Source organism: Paramisgurnus dabryanus, chromosome 15 (assembly GCF_030506205.2).
Source record: "Paramisgurnus dabryanus chromosome 15, PD_genome_1.1, whole genome shotgun sequence".
Taxonomy (NCBI): Eukaryota; Metazoa; Chordata; class Actinopteri; order Cypriniformes; family Cobitidae; genus Paramisgurnus; species Paramisgurnus dabryanus.
Window position 1 is genome coordinate 10,485,947 of NC_133351.1, and position 15,286 is coordinate 10,501,232.

Sequence of the window (15,286 nt, forward strand, 5' to 3'; positions counted from 1 at the left end):
CTTTGATGCAATCCCTGATAAAGTTGCATTACTATTAAGAAATCCTGGATTCTATACTGTAAACGTTGATCGTCAAACCAGTTTTTGTAGTGATACAATATTTATTGGGAATATTAATGAAGTAAAAGATAAATGCAGTAATAAACATATTAGAAATGGTTTAAAAACAAACTAATTGCCTTATTCAACAGTGTTTTGGTCTACTTATTATGAAAATATTAACTGGAAAAAAGTGTTGTTAATAACAAATACGTTTTTTATTAATAATAAAATTAAAGAAGTATCCTATAAAATTTTACACAGAATTTACCCTGTCAAAGAGGTGCTTGAATATTAAAAACATATGTGAATTCTGATTGAATATGTAAGACCTTTAAATCACCTGTTGCAAAATAAAAGTCCTCGTAGAGTAAAATAATATTAACAATATTATTAACTTTTGTTATTAATGCTATTAATATTTTATAAAGTCCTCTGTTATTATATATATATATATATATAAAAAAACACTTTAAGGATGTTTGACGACAAATGGAAAATTGTTTTTAATGATTAAATTATTTTAAATAAATTGCTATCTTTATTCGTGGTTTGATTTATTAATAATTTAATTATTTCACTTTGAGTACTTTCTTCATCCACACATAATAAATATTAAATTTAATTAATTAAAAAATATATCTTTACAGTACAGCAATGTACACACAATATGTAACCTTCTACACAGGTATGTTCAGCATTACACAAAACTTTAATCATTTGTATGGTATGCAGAATATATACAAAGCACAATCTGTGACTTATTTGTATGCTTGAAATGCCTAGATAAACACACCCTACCATATTTACCAAAATCTACAGTATACAACCAAGGCACATTGTATATAAGGCTTTATTCCACAATATATTTGATTCAGCTTGATCTTCCATTTTTAGTGTGTGACAAATTAATCAGAAACAATAAAACCTTATTAAAACATGGACATTTTATTTTTTCATTATTTAAATGGACTGGCAAACCTTAGCCATAAAAGCCAAGAATTGTATCACAAAACTGTTATAAAATTGTTTATTAGAAGAGTACTGAAAATCACATTATCTACAAAATGTAATGCCTTCTTTCAATGTTTACATGAAGACAAAAATTAATAGACTTTATAGACTTTGATATTAGATATTCTATAGACTTCTATAGACAATAATCCCTACTTTTTTAATGAGCAGCAAACAGGTTTGTTTTAAAGACGAATTGTCTTTGATCAGGCACAGTCAACTACTGCTCATTTGGAGCACAGATACGACAACATCAGATTCACAGCTTGAGCTTTCCAGTCAGAGAATTGCAGGGGTAAAGTCGTGAGAAACGTCCGAGTGTCCACACAGGAAAAACATTCCTGTAAGTGGTGTAGCTGATGGCACAGCTTTTATTAAACACTCCAGAAATATTCTCCTACAAAAAACAGCACGTGATAGATTCAGAGAGTAAATGAATTTTAAAGATTTGTTAAAACCTAAAGTCTCTGTAAAGTCAATAATTATTTCTAATCACATTATAAATGTTAGAAATGCGTTGCTGAAACATGTCACAAAGACTGTAAACAATGTAGTACTGAACTGCAGAGTTAGTTAAACAGTTTTTCACCATTTCTGAGTTCAGGATTTTTTAGGCAGGCCTAAAATGGTGGCTCAGTGATGCACTTGCACCTGTAACTTATTTTATTTATTTGGTATTTTTTAAACATTCAAATTTAGCTGGGTGGTTAATATCAACATTTTCTGTGGTGTCCCTATCTCAGAACACATTTAATATCTGACTTTACAGGGACTTTAAGTGAATAAACAAAACAATAATGCTTACTTGGGGCCAGTCTCCATTGGAAAGCTGCTTATCAATCAATACCTGAATACCCCTCTCAATTACTCTGACATCAGGATACCTAATAAAAAAGACATTTTTAGGAAATAATGAATGAAGTTCTGTATCTGAAAATCAGTATGCTATAATAAGACACTGGTATGAATGTTACCCGACAGCCATCAATGCCATCAGAGCCCAGCAGGTGTTGTGGATCTGGGAGTTTTTACTTTGAATGTAGCGTCGCTGCTCACATGACTCAAAGTCTTCCCCCCAACCTCCATCCTCCATTTGCTTAGACAGCAGGAAGTCACATGCATGCTTCACCTCCACACAAACAGATCTGCAGCAATGGTAAGACACAAGGGAGTTACATTAGGAGGATGTAGGCTTTCCTTAATGATGCAATACTGTACTACAAAAAAACATGACACACAAAAGACTTAAATATAAATATATATTCACTTTGTTTGCCACCATTTTTATCCCTACTTGAATGTATAATGGGATTATATCTAGATGGAAAACATATAACTTACCCATTCTGAAAAGTGTGGCCCATACATGCGAATGCCTCCAGACCAAACCAGACACCATATGTGAAACAGACTCCCCAAGATCTGATACAGAAAACATGAGAGTAAACAGACTTCGAGAGAACAGAACAATTTCTTTCATTATAAATGATGCATTTAAAAATCAATGCCTACCCTTCCCATGAGCCATCATGTCTTTGAATCCTCCTGCAGAAATCCAGCCCCTCCTGAAGAGTTGTCCTGTATAATCAAGAGATGCTCTTCTACCAAACCATTTCTAAAATGTCGATATGTTGAAATATTGCATTTCAATGTACCTAATCTCCTCAGCTCTGTGTTCAGGATATACTTTGTGGAAGTGTTTCAGTGCCTGCATTACAGCTGAAGTGCACTCAACATACGTGTAGTCAATCATTATGTCACCTGAGAGAAAAAAAAATGGAAAACACAACCATGGCTGATTGGAATCTAGTCAGGCTATACGTCACATTTCATTTGACAAACAAAACTGTGTTTTTTAACATTACGCTCACCGAAAACTTCAGATGGGTTTAGCAGCTCCAGCAGTCTTCCTCCACGCTTTCTCTCATACGTTGCAAACCCTCCATCAGGATTTCTCATGCTTAGCAGCTGAAATAGATTTAAAGGGTCAGAGATTATACATACAAACAAAGTAAATATTGTGTCTGATCAAACATAGTTTGAGTTATAGAGGGTTTTCGTTGGGCCTAGGTCTAACCACAGCCAAGACACATACAGTAGACAAAATATTAAAGGTGTATGTATTTGAATTTTAGGGTTGTACCACATTGACAGCATCAAAGAGTCTTTCTTTAGGAATTAGTTTTTTAAGGAAACTGCATTGCTCCTGTAGTAACATCACAGATTTCAGCCCCTCTGCTGTACAGTCCGCAACAATCCAACCACAGTCACGTGTGCTGAAGGGAAAGCCTCCCTGAATTGCACAAACATAATCATTAAATGTATTTATAGAAGAGCACATTAACAATTAGTATTACATGTTGAAATGTAATGCATAAATGTTTACCTTGTTCATTTGCCTATAGTATTTTTGATATTCTGGAGGATTTTCTTTAACCTGTAATGATGAAAAACTGGTTAGAGCATATAAAGTTATTATTTAGGGTACAGTAGATCACATGAAACTTGTGATGCAAAAAAATCCCATTGCCTTAATGGCTATCACATACTATTTAAAATTAAATGTGTTTACATCATGGCTTGTTTGTGACATTATGGTTGTTTACAAAAATTTTACTGTGATATTGTAAATGGTTTCTGTTTTACAATAATGACAAATTAATGAGATTTACCATTAAAAATAAAAGGAATTGCTTGGAAACTTTACAGGGATCTTTTTATTTTGGTTTTGGGAAGACCTAACTATGTTTCCCCTAGGAGTTACACATCAGTATTTCACCATTACTTAGTCCTAGCACAACACTGTCAAAATCATAAATATCCACTAAGTTCCTTTAAGAAAAAAAAATGTTTAAAAATAAGATTTATTCATGTACCTGAGTCACGTCAAAGAAATGATGTGCTTGTCTGAGACACTCCGTAAACCTGGGAACATTTTGGGCACCTGCCTGTTAAAAAAAAATGCATATCTCAGCAAAGAAAATATTTGCAAACAGTTAATCACAGCCATCTTCTTTCTGTGAATGAACATTGTTGAAGCCAAAAAAGATCTGTGCACCTCAAGATATGCTTGCACTGTAAAGGCAGTGTCCCATAGCTGTGATCCATTAGTCCCCTGAACACAAAAATAACAAAGTTAAGTGAGATTGCTAGGTAAGGATACAACATATGCAATTCTATTATAGTATAATAACAACTCACCTGCATTTTCATTCCATCCAAACCTAGCCTGGAAAGTTTGGGAAAATGTTAACAGGAGGACACAAATATTAAAACACATTAGATATATTAGATCACTAACCATAAGTAGTCTGGAATCCTAGACACATGCTCCTGGAAGGCAGGTGAGGTGGGTCCTTCCACATACCAGCGGACCAACATATTGATAGTTTTTGAAATCTGATAAAATAAAAAAAGTTTTTTATTGTTTGTGTAACATCAACATCACAAGTTGTTTTATTGAGAAAGAGAATCCATTCAGATTTCCCTCAGTTTTCTCACCGGGCCGATGCTTATACACTTAGTGAAGCGATCGTCTGCTTTGATATGGTCATAGAGCTCCTTCCCTGCTTTTTCTCTCAGTGTTGTGCTGTGATGAGCTTCATACGCATTCAGCATCACTGTAAGATTATGTTAAAGACTGTTATGTGCATCAACATCTAGAAAGATAAAACATTTATTATGCGTAATAGTGTGACACTTCTCTTACAATAAGCAACTGTAAGCAAGGTGCTGTGTGGTGTATACAAGTCACAGGCTGCTACATTATTCCTCTGAGCTGGCCAGTTAATAGTCGAGTAATCCTGAACATACAACTCCTGTTTGAAATAAATACAAACATAAAACAACTGTGATTAGGCAGCATGCTGCATTGTTCGTTCAGTGACTAAATGCTGATGGATTAGTTGAATAAGAGATATTAAAAACTGAATGGCTGATCATTTTCATTCAACTCTAACGTCAAGTCAAGCACATTGCATTATAGGACAAACTAGTATTGTGTGCTCTCATGTATACATTTTGACAAATACAGCCAATCATTTATGTGTTTCATGGATACAGACAATTATCCACAGTATACATGCTATCAGGGCATGACATTAACTTTTGCTCACCAGGCACTGCGTCCAGTGGCTTTCCAAAGGAATTAGCCACTCAGCATTTTCAATGGCCACAATTTTGTTGTTATGAAATGATGCTTTATATGATTAACGTTGACTATGGTGTGCTAATGCAATTGTGATGATTTGCCTTTAACCACCCATACAGAAAAAAAACATTTCTATGGCAAGCACGCGAAACTAAACTTAGAAAAAACAAATTAGATTTTTTTTACTCCAATGTCACCTTAGGGGCTCGGTATGTTTGAAATATATGGAGGGCTAAATATATTTTTTAATACTTTAAAAAATATATTTTTAATATATTTCAAAATATACAAAAAACGGTCAAAAATATATCTGTGAAAAATATTTTTTGTAAACATATTCCAAAATATATTTTAGCAAATTTATTTTTGGACCATTTTTGTATATTTTAAAACATATATTTAAAAATATATATTTTTTCCATATGGGCATGGTTTAAGTATTGTAAATTTGTAGTTAAACTGTAGTAACAACTAATTTACTACCACAGTGATCATATTTTGTGGTACTTTATTGGTAATAAATCTGGCAAAAATATGGAAACAACATAAAACCATGGTTAATTTTTAAATAGTGGTCAATTTATAGAACTGCACCTGTCTTAAACTGAGCACCAGATCATCTTCATCAGCACACAGTCTGACTGCATAGCAGTAACTCATAGGCAGATAGACCTGCCGACAATGGCACCATAAGGTAGAAGGATGTGCTGGCATCCAGGTAGGCAATAACCTGATCAAATTAAACACAACAAATGCAACTACAAACATGAACAAATCCAACACTACACTAACTGTGAGAGCTAATGAATTGTCTGTGTACCACATTTCTGGAACGAGTGTATTTATTCCTTCCCAGCTGTATACGTTCAGGATAGCCAACCAAAATTTACCCCAGGATGGTATACAGACTGCACCCCCTAAAACAGAGCATAACCATGTTTCATTTAATGCTACATTACATATGAACATACACTTTCCTCTCAGTATAACAGCAATTACAGACCTTTGCTGTGTAAATTATTCCTTGCCCGGACCAAATCTGGATCATCAGGACCAACTCCTAGAATTCTCATGCTGGTATAATTCAAAGCTGTTCCAAAAACAGTGGATTTATCCTCAACGTGCCTGGAAAATAAACATTTCTGATACTTCCTTTATTGTTTTAGTAATGCTTTAGATGCACACATTAAAAACCAAAACATGATTAACATTAGTGTAGTACTACATAAGAAATATATAAAAAAGCACAATTCACAGAAATACTAAAAGAAAAAATATTTTAAAAAATATATCCTATCTAATCAGTTTTTCAGATCTGCATGAATTAAAGGCAGAGAAACTGAACTAATATCAAATGTTACAATTTACATACTATATATATATTTTCATATTTGAGTAATAAAAATACTCACAGGCCCCAGCCTCCATCAGGCAGTTGTACAGAACGCAGGTATCTGACCATCTCCTGTTTCCATGCTTCTGGAAGAGGGATCTTTGCGATGTGGCATGTTATAAGCAGACCTAAAGACCATCAGACAAATGCAGAATAGGGACAGTTTACAACATAAATTTTGCGTGATCAAAAAACAGATTACAACACAGAGGAAACAAGTGGGCTCTTCATTATTTTTTGTAAGTGTTCTGGCTAACTGCCCCCCAAAAAACGTTTTTAATCTAATGACCAACATGTCTTAAAAGTCACCTGGTAGTAAGAAAAGTGGTCCACCATAATCTCCAGCCCAATGGCCATCTTCAGTCTGCAGACGGCTGAAGAAATCCATTCCCTTTAGTGCAGCGTCTACTGCAGTATGTGCAGGAGGAGACTCAGAGATAAACTCAGACTGAAACAGATTATAGCATTTACATCAAATACAAAAACATACGAGAAAGGCCTCTAAGATCAAGCTTTGCAAGAGTGTTTTTCTTGAACATAAATGTAGAAATGCAATGCATTGTCTAATATGGTCGTATGTTCACCGTGTCCAGTCCCAGGGAATGACATTCAAGCATGTTCTGCTGTCTGTCGATGCTCTCTGAATCCACTATATACCGCCAGGTCTGTCTGCCTTCTACATTACTCAACCTCCAACGCCTGAGATTCGTCACAGGCTCAGTCTTATATGGTCCTCCCCTTCTACGCAAACACCTGTATAAACATTCAAATGTAAAACATAGATTGCCAAATAAAGTAGCACCCCATAATACAAATTAAGTTATAAACAAACCTTGCATGGTGCTAGATCTACACTTACATAACATTTATGCATTTGGGAGAGGCTTTTATTTAAAGCAACTTACAGTGCATTACAAGGTAAGTTAGCCTATATATTTTATCAGTGTGTTGCCTGCGATTGAACCCAAAACCTATTGCATATCTAACGCAATGCTTTACCACTGAGCTAAATGAGTCCTTATGGAGCTTTATGGATTATTTTAAATGCCCTGACACATGCAGTGTAAAAAATTGTTTTTAGATTTTATGTATTTATAATTTTAATTATTGTATTAATATTCATCATACAGTGCTAACATTTAAAATTTAAGAAATAAGTAACATTTAACATTAATAAATTACGTCATGTCATAATATAGATAACGCTATAAGCACAATCTTAATAATACTGTAAAAACATAATCATGTCAAATGTTTCAATTAAAATATTCAGAATTATCTAACTTACTTCTAGTTAACGTGTTTCAGGGTAAAAGTATTTCTTTAATTACTGTAAACAACAACGATAATATTCACATATAAAATTAATCAAATACTCACGTTCCCTCTGTCATCTTTTCAAGTTCATATGCAACTCGTAGCTACTTGAATTAAACCTTTATTTACCAAGACGTTCATCGCTCATTTCAATAAATCTGGGAAATGTAGTTCTTTTTTCAACATGGACCTCCCTGTTATTGTCAAAAAGGAAATACTTTAAACTACATGTGCCATAATTCTTAGCGCTGCCTTCCGAGCGAGTTACCGCATGGAGAGATATGACCATAGAACTATCCCTCCAATCACAAGCTACAAATACAGTGCGTGGCGTTCAGTTTTACACGAATGACGTTCAGAGTTTTATGAATAAATAATGAGGCACTGTGGTTCATAATTTAACGTTACCCCAGCGTACTAGTATTAAATGCACAAAACGTGCTTTACAGCATAGTCTTAATTATAGTCGAAACTAGTTTTAAAGATTATATGCCACACCAAAACTTTAATAGGATCTCAGTTTAAATGTGGAAGCAAAATGTAGATGGTTTATCCATGATGAGAAAAGACTAAAGTGAGTACGGTAATGCATTACTGTTCAGATCCTACAATAAATGGGTGTATACATACAGTACAGTTAATATAAACAGATGGAATTAAATAATAATGTATTGATTATTTAATTTGAGATGGAAGCTTAACCTGCCTGGATTCTCTGATAACCGCTCACACCCTGACAGCCATGATTGACCCTGACCCACAGAATGACACAGGTGAAGTACAGGCGCCATTAGGTGACCACCAATAAATCACATACATGGCAGAGTGGTCAGTGATTTAATTTTCTTTTAACACTTAAATTCCGGTGTATAATAAATGGCATGGAAAAGACACAAACTTTTAAGTTTTTTCATGGTATCTTTTTTATTTCCTAAAATGTCTTTTTGACCCTCAATATAAACATATTATGTTTAGACCTGTATAGTGGCCTTTTTCAACTGCTAAAAAGCCATGGCCTTAAAGGGAACAGTGTCACACCCAAAAAAGAAAAGGAATATATTTGTATATATTACATTTAAAGGTATCTATTTAATGACATACTGGACTGTGCTCCTATATTGTCATTCTCCATATCTGTCACAGGCAGATCTTCATCATCTATATGCTTAGTGTACTGAAAAGCATTACAAAAAATTCTTAAAAATGTATGACAACTGTACAATGTAAAATAGACATGGTAAAATAATTGTAAAACATCAATGAAACATCACACAGAATATATTTCATATAATTCATATTATAAATATATAAATACATTTTAATTATAATAATACAAAATATAAAAACCTTTATATTTGAAATATTAGATGTATAGTGCAAACTAAACATTTAGTTGAGACAGTTTTTCAAATCTATGCTTTTTTAATCACAAATGTGTGCTTATCATTATTTATCAAAATATCTTCTTTTGTATATAACAGAATAAAGGTTTAGAACAACAAGAATGTGCGTAAATAATGACAGAATTTATAATTTTTTTTCTGTGAACTATCCCTTAAGCTGTCTTCTTCAGCTAAGACCGAGATGGTGTGTTTTATCTCTCCACAAAGTGAAAGTTGACCTGTCTATCTGCCACAAGCACTGTGCGATTGATTGCTTGAACCTCACCTATTGTTGGGTCTGGTCTGATTTCAAATAACTTGATTATCTGTAAGGAAATAACAGTCAATAAGCCTAATTTATAATATCTAAAACATATAAATGCTTTGCATGAAATAAATCGATTCTTACCCTGGCCAAAGCCAGATACATTTCCAGTTCAGCAATGCGACGACCAACACAACCTCTGACTCCAAATCCAAATGGGATCGACCCAAATGGGTTGGGCCTGGCTCGGCCATCTCGGAGCCAACGTTCGGGTTTGAACTTTCTTGGTTCTGGAAACACCTTCTCATCATTGCTTATCGCATAGTGGCAAATTGTGAATGTTGTCTGTATAAAAAACAATTCATATAGCCATACTCGTTTTTAAATGTTGAATACTTTTTAGGTGCATAAGAACATTAGGGAGGAAAAAAATTATTTGTACCCTTTTATTGAAAAAGTGTCCACCAATGACCACATCATTTTCTGCCATGATACGAGAATTCATGGTGACCACAGGATACATTCTGCATAGATTATGTATACACATTACAGTCTTTGTATTATAATTATTGTTAATAAATTTATATAAAATGCTCTACCTTAGTGCTTCTTTAATGACAGCTTTTAGGTAAGGCATGCTGTTGACTTCCTGCGCAGTCGGGACTCTGTCACCCTGTACGATGCGGTTTACCTCCTCATACAGAGTAGCTTGAGCTTGTGGGTCTCTCGATAGCAGATTCAAGGTCCACAACATAGTGTTGGAGGTCTAGCACATGAAGAAGACAATAAAGTATTTAAACACTTAGGCAAAAATGTATGTACTGTATGACTTACATTTACAACATGAATGTGCATTACGTTTATTAAGAATAGCATTAGTCATTTAGCTGACACTTTTATCTAAAGCAATTTACAAATTAGGAAAATCACAACAGTTAACAACATTTTACAGTATCACAGAAATAACAGAAGTCGTCAAAGGTCAACCAAGTAAAGAAAGCAGGAATTAAATAAAAAAACACAAACCAAAGCTGATGGTTAAATACAATAACATTCAAATAGTTTTTTTTTACAGAAAGTGTCCAAAAGTGTTCACCTGTAGCCTTTTATGTCCTTTTTTATAGGATAAAATAAACGTTGAATCACATTAAATGCATTCAGATGGATAGCTGGGGTAAATTAATCTTACTGTGTCCACTCCAGCCAACAGCAGTTCAGCAATGCTTCCATAAACGTCTTTATTGGACATCTTGACATTAGAAAGCAGGTAGGTGAGGTACTCCCCAGCAACCTCCTGATTAGCATCCACACGCTTTTGAATATCCTCCATCTTCATGTCAATCAGTTTAGCAGCTAGACAAAACCATAAAGCAATAAAAATCATATCTAAGCAATAAGGTGCAATAGTCTGTCCCAAACAAAACATTACTGTGCAACCAAACAAATACTATTTCTAAAAACATTGTGTCTTATCTCAAATCTCTAATAAGAAAAGCTTACCAAATTTAAATATGCCTTCCCAGCCATTGAGGTACCGTCGCCAAAATGGTAAGTAATCACGAGTCCAGTTTGGCAGCATTACTACAGGCATGCTGTAGGTGAACATTTGTGCAATGGAGTCAATAAAATCTTGTGTCTCGGCAGGGATCTCTTTCTCCAGGCAACCAATGCGTGTCTCAAACAGAATAGATGATATGCCTGAATAAAAAAAGGACAGTCAAAAACTAAGGCCAGCTAGGGCAAATAGATATGTACACCAGTTGATTCAAATGTTTGTGTTAAAATACATTTGAAATGATCATGCATCTTCATCATATTGATAAAACTCCTGTATAGCTCAGTGGTAGAGCACTGCAGCACAAAAGGTCATGGGTTGAAACCCAGGCAACACATATGCTGATAAAATGTACACCTAAATGCACTCTAAGTGGCTTTGGATAAAAGCGTCTGCCAAATGCATGAATGTAATGAATAAATGTAGTGTCATAATATAAAGACTGCTAATGTGCATATCGCATTATATAAAGTTACGTACAGTCAGATGTTTAGGTCAATTCAGATAGCAGAGAGTGTCATACTTTCTCCCCCCCCCCCCCCCCAAAAAAAGTGAAACATGTACATTGTTATATCATTTTCTGTTCGTTATCCCATTTTCCCTCAATATCATGCAGTACTATAGTCAAAGACAAAGTAAAAACTTTACACCACAAGCAGCACAATATTAATTTTAAATTGCAATTCACACACTCCTACAGTCTAGTGTTTATATTGCTGTGATATTCTTTGCAGTATAGGCCAATATTATTCAGGTCTTGCCACATACAGCATAAGGTTTACATGATATTGAGCAAAGTCCATTTTTTCCTTAAATTCTGTTGTTTTATGCTTGTCTTACTCACCATGCAGATGCTTTTATCCAATAATTATTTTTGTTAAAGGTGCAGTGTGTAGATTAGGCGGCATCTAGTGGTGACATTGCTTATTGCACCCCTCCCTTTCGCAGCACATAGAGAAGCCGTCACAGGACAAACATGTCACTGTCTGAGACAACATAGTGACGCACTTTGTAGAGACAAAACTTTGCACATTTTGATACTACAGTTTATGTTGAAGATCACGATTTGTTCACACACAAATTTGTGCGTACGCATGCTTAATGAATGAGACCCAATGGGTGCAAAATTGCATCTTCCATGAAAGGGGACCGGCAGTGTATGTAGATAAGAATGGCTCAAGGTAATAAAAACATAACAGTTCATTTATACATCAAGGTCTTTATACGTCACTGATAATATAGTTGTGTATATTATATAGCATTTCTGTTAAAACATCCTTGTCAAGAGAGTTACACAATGCATCTTTAAAGTGCACTCTTCTTGTTAATTTGTGTTTCCAGAGAATCAAACCCATGGCCTGAGCTATAGGAACATCTTTTAAAAGCAATTTTGGAAGTGAATACCTTCGAGAGAAAAGCGGTAAAGTTCATTGGTCAGATCAGAGACCAAATCACCAGAGGGGCTGACCTCACGCAGATGGTAAATCCTTTTGATGAAATCTGTGACCACCTCATTAATCACATCCCCATACTGAACCGATTCTTTTGGATGAAGCATACGTTTGTTCAGCACAGCGCGCAGCTTGTACCATTTTTCTCCTTCTCTGTTGATAAACATATAATAAAAACCCCTTCAGATATTATGCGTTAGTTATGTAGCTTACATAATGTCATACAGTTCCATATTCTCTTAATGATTTCCATGCAGCATTACGTAATCTTAAAGCTTTATGCAATCACATGCAGCACAAAAATGTTGTTATTTTACTTCCTTCAATAACACCACTGGCAGCACCAGTTAAAATTAATAAGTGAATTGTTTTTACTCTGTAAAGGGGCCGTAGCCGATGCCTCTCTTGTCACGGTATTCTGTCCACAGAGTCATGTCTCCTCTAGAGGGAAACTTTTCATCTTTTCTGAGCAGTTCCTCCAGTAAATCAACGCTGTTTATTGAAATAGCCTTGAAGTTTCCAGCGTTCACATTGTACATGGGACCATAAAGCTGTTTCTCGTATAACTGGAAAGATGACACACAAAGAAATTTATGCAAAACAATAATCTGATTGTTTTTGAGAACTTGTTTATATTTCTAACTTTTTTATGTCAATAAACATCAGAAATCACATGTAGTATAATTTAAACATGTTTCAATTAAAATATATTTTTGTCACGATAACAGCCGAATTGCTTACAACAGTCAGACCTGTGATTACAGATAATATATGCCAAACAAGCTGTGCATAGGTGTAGTGGCTGTGGTATGACCTCTGTACCTGCAGCTCATGCATGCGATTGAGATACCCTTTAAAGAACAGTCTGCATAACATTCTAAAGGTTGTGATCTCTGGGAGATCAGATGCAGTCTTGAGTTTCCTCTGGGTGTCCTGATCAGTAACGGCAGCACTTGCATTACCCACTGGCCGCCTTCTGATGTCCATAGCTCCTGTGCTGGACCTGAGGAAAACAAATCCATTTCTTCTTGCAGAGCTCACTGCGAGATGAACAGCCATCATGGAAGCAGTGGAAAGAATGTGGAAAACTACGATCCTGTTGCACTCAGGAGGGAGAGGGAGGTGGGGCTATATCCTCTCGGGTTAACCCTTTATTCTCTGATGTAATGAAATCTTCTTGTGGGAGTATTAAGTAAACATCATTATCACAGATACAATACACCATAATATAACACCATGGGCGCCAATGGAAGATAGCAGGAAATATCTACTATTCCTAGAATCTACAAAAAAAATTTTTTTTGTGTGGAAATGGTGAAAAGAAGTAATATGTGTTTTTGAACATGAAGGTGAAGCAATACTATCTTATATCTTATTCAAACAGAGCATACTGAATGAAAGAAATAGCAGATTTCTCTCTGTTTTTTTATCTTATTTTTAAAAGAAATTTGCTAAAATGTTTGATATTACTTTATTAATCACAATAAAAGGTTAGACAAATATTATGTCTATGTGGTGTTTAAATCATGTGCAAAATAATCATTCAAGACCATTGCTGAAGGGAAAACCTCCCTGAATCGCATAAACATAATCATTAAAATGCGTTTATTGAAGAACATTAACTATTAGTATTTTATTATATTGAAGTACAATCCATAAATGTTTACCTTGTTCATTTACCTATAGTATTTTTGATATACTGGAGAATTTTCTTTTCCCCGTAATGATGACAAACTGGTAAAAGCACATACAGTAGAGAGTAAATATTTATGACGTTATGAATAATAACGGCAGTGTAGTTCATAGTTTTACGACACATATACTGTATAAAGTATTATATTTTAAATATAATGATACTAAATGTAAAACCATTATATGTGAAATATATAACATATAAAAGATGTACAGTGCAGAAAAAACATTTAATTGGAAAAACTTTGTAAAATTTAGTTTACAAAAGTCTATTTTCTAATCTTGCATCTGATGCAAAAATTCTGTTTCTCATAGGATACAAAAGAGTTACTCATATAGGCTGGAAGGCCAGCTTGACCAGCTACTTCCATTTTAAACCAGCTATGACCAACCAGCTTAGCCAAGCTGGTATGTTTCTATAAAAAATATATATAATGCTTTTTTGTCACGACAACAGCCGGATTGCTTTTAACAATCAAACCTGCGATTACAGATAATACTTCAGTAAAAAACATATGCTTGGTATAGTCAAATTGGTGGGTCGGCTAGTCTTCCAGCCAGACCAGCTAAAAAGTGGCCCAAACCCCTTTAAAACTAGCCTGATGTGCCAGCTTAAACCAGGCAACCATCTTAGGCTGGTTTCAGACGTTTCTTTTGTAGGCATGACATGCACAAATGTCAATGTCAGCTTTATTTATATAGCACAAACAACACATGTTGACCATTGTGCTTTACAACATCTCATTATATAAAAGAAATAAATACATTATTAATAAAAACAGTATTACACACATACAAAGTATCAACAAGAGGGATATGCCATGGCAAACAAATGTGTCTTAAGTTGTTTTTTAAAATGCATCTCTGATATATATAGGTAAACTATTCCATGGTGCTACTGCCGCAAATGCACGATCCCCTTTCCAGCTATGAGTTTTAAGTAGGTTTTGAGTTGTTGATCTCAATGTTCTTTCCATTTGATGTTTAATTAATAACTCTGATAAATAAGAGGGTGCAAGGCCGTGGAG

The 15,286-nt window shown here is 34.6% G+C and overlaps 2 protein-coding genes and 1 long non-coding RNA gene across 3 annotated transcripts; 1 reads left to right on the forward strand and 2 right to left on the reverse strand.

The window, feature by feature from the left end:
• Positions 1-966: 966 nt before the first annotated feature.
• Positions 967-8,073, reverse strand: lss (lanosterol synthase (2,3-oxidosqualene-lanosterol cyclase)). The gene is made up of 22 exons (XM_065252045.2): positions 7,977-8,073; positions 7,181-7,349; positions 6,906-7,044; positions 6,616-6,724; positions 6,207-6,328; positions 6,024-6,120; positions 5,798-5,933; positions 4,763-4,871; positions 4,555-4,673; positions 4,355-4,452; positions 4,255-4,282; positions 4,112-4,168; positions 3,930-4,001; positions 3,440-3,490; positions 3,197-3,346; positions 2,925-3,021; positions 2,709-2,814; positions 2,566-2,631; positions 2,395-2,475; positions 2,028-2,198; positions 1,859-1,937; positions 967-1,450 (listed from the first exon to the last, which is right to left on the reverse strand). Exons 1-22 carry the CDS (start codon positions 7,988-7,990, stop codon positions 1,313-1,315), a joined length of 2,208 nt encoding a protein of 735 aa, XP_065108117.1. The 5' UTR covers positions 7,991-8,073; the 3' UTR covers positions 967-1,312.
• A 268-nt stretch (positions 8,074-8,341) lies between these two features.
• LOC135733452 (uncharacterized) lies at positions 8,342-12,567 on the forward strand. Its single transcript, XR_010526950.1, has 3 exons — positions 8,342-8,487; positions 8,603-8,686; positions 12,457-12,567. It is a non-coding gene; the product is annotated as an uncharacterized lncRNA (long non-coding RNA).
• Positions 8,812-13,695, reverse strand: LOC135733451 (sterol 26-hydroxylase, mitochondrial-like). Its single transcript, XM_065252044.2, has 9 exons — positions 13,389-13,695; positions 12,942-13,132; positions 12,520-12,719; positions 11,061-11,258; positions 10,750-10,913; positions 10,160-10,326; positions 10,003-10,084; positions 9,705-9,905; positions 8,812-9,621 (listed from the first exon to the last, which is right to left on the reverse strand). The coding sequence occupies exons 1-9, from the start codon at positions 13,626-13,628 to the stop codon at positions 9,508-9,510; spliced, it is 1,557 nt and encodes a 518-aa protein (XP_065108116.1). The 5' UTR covers positions 13,629-13,695; the 3' UTR covers positions 8,812-9,507.
• Between the last annotated feature and the right edge of the window lie 1,591 nt (positions 13,696-15,286).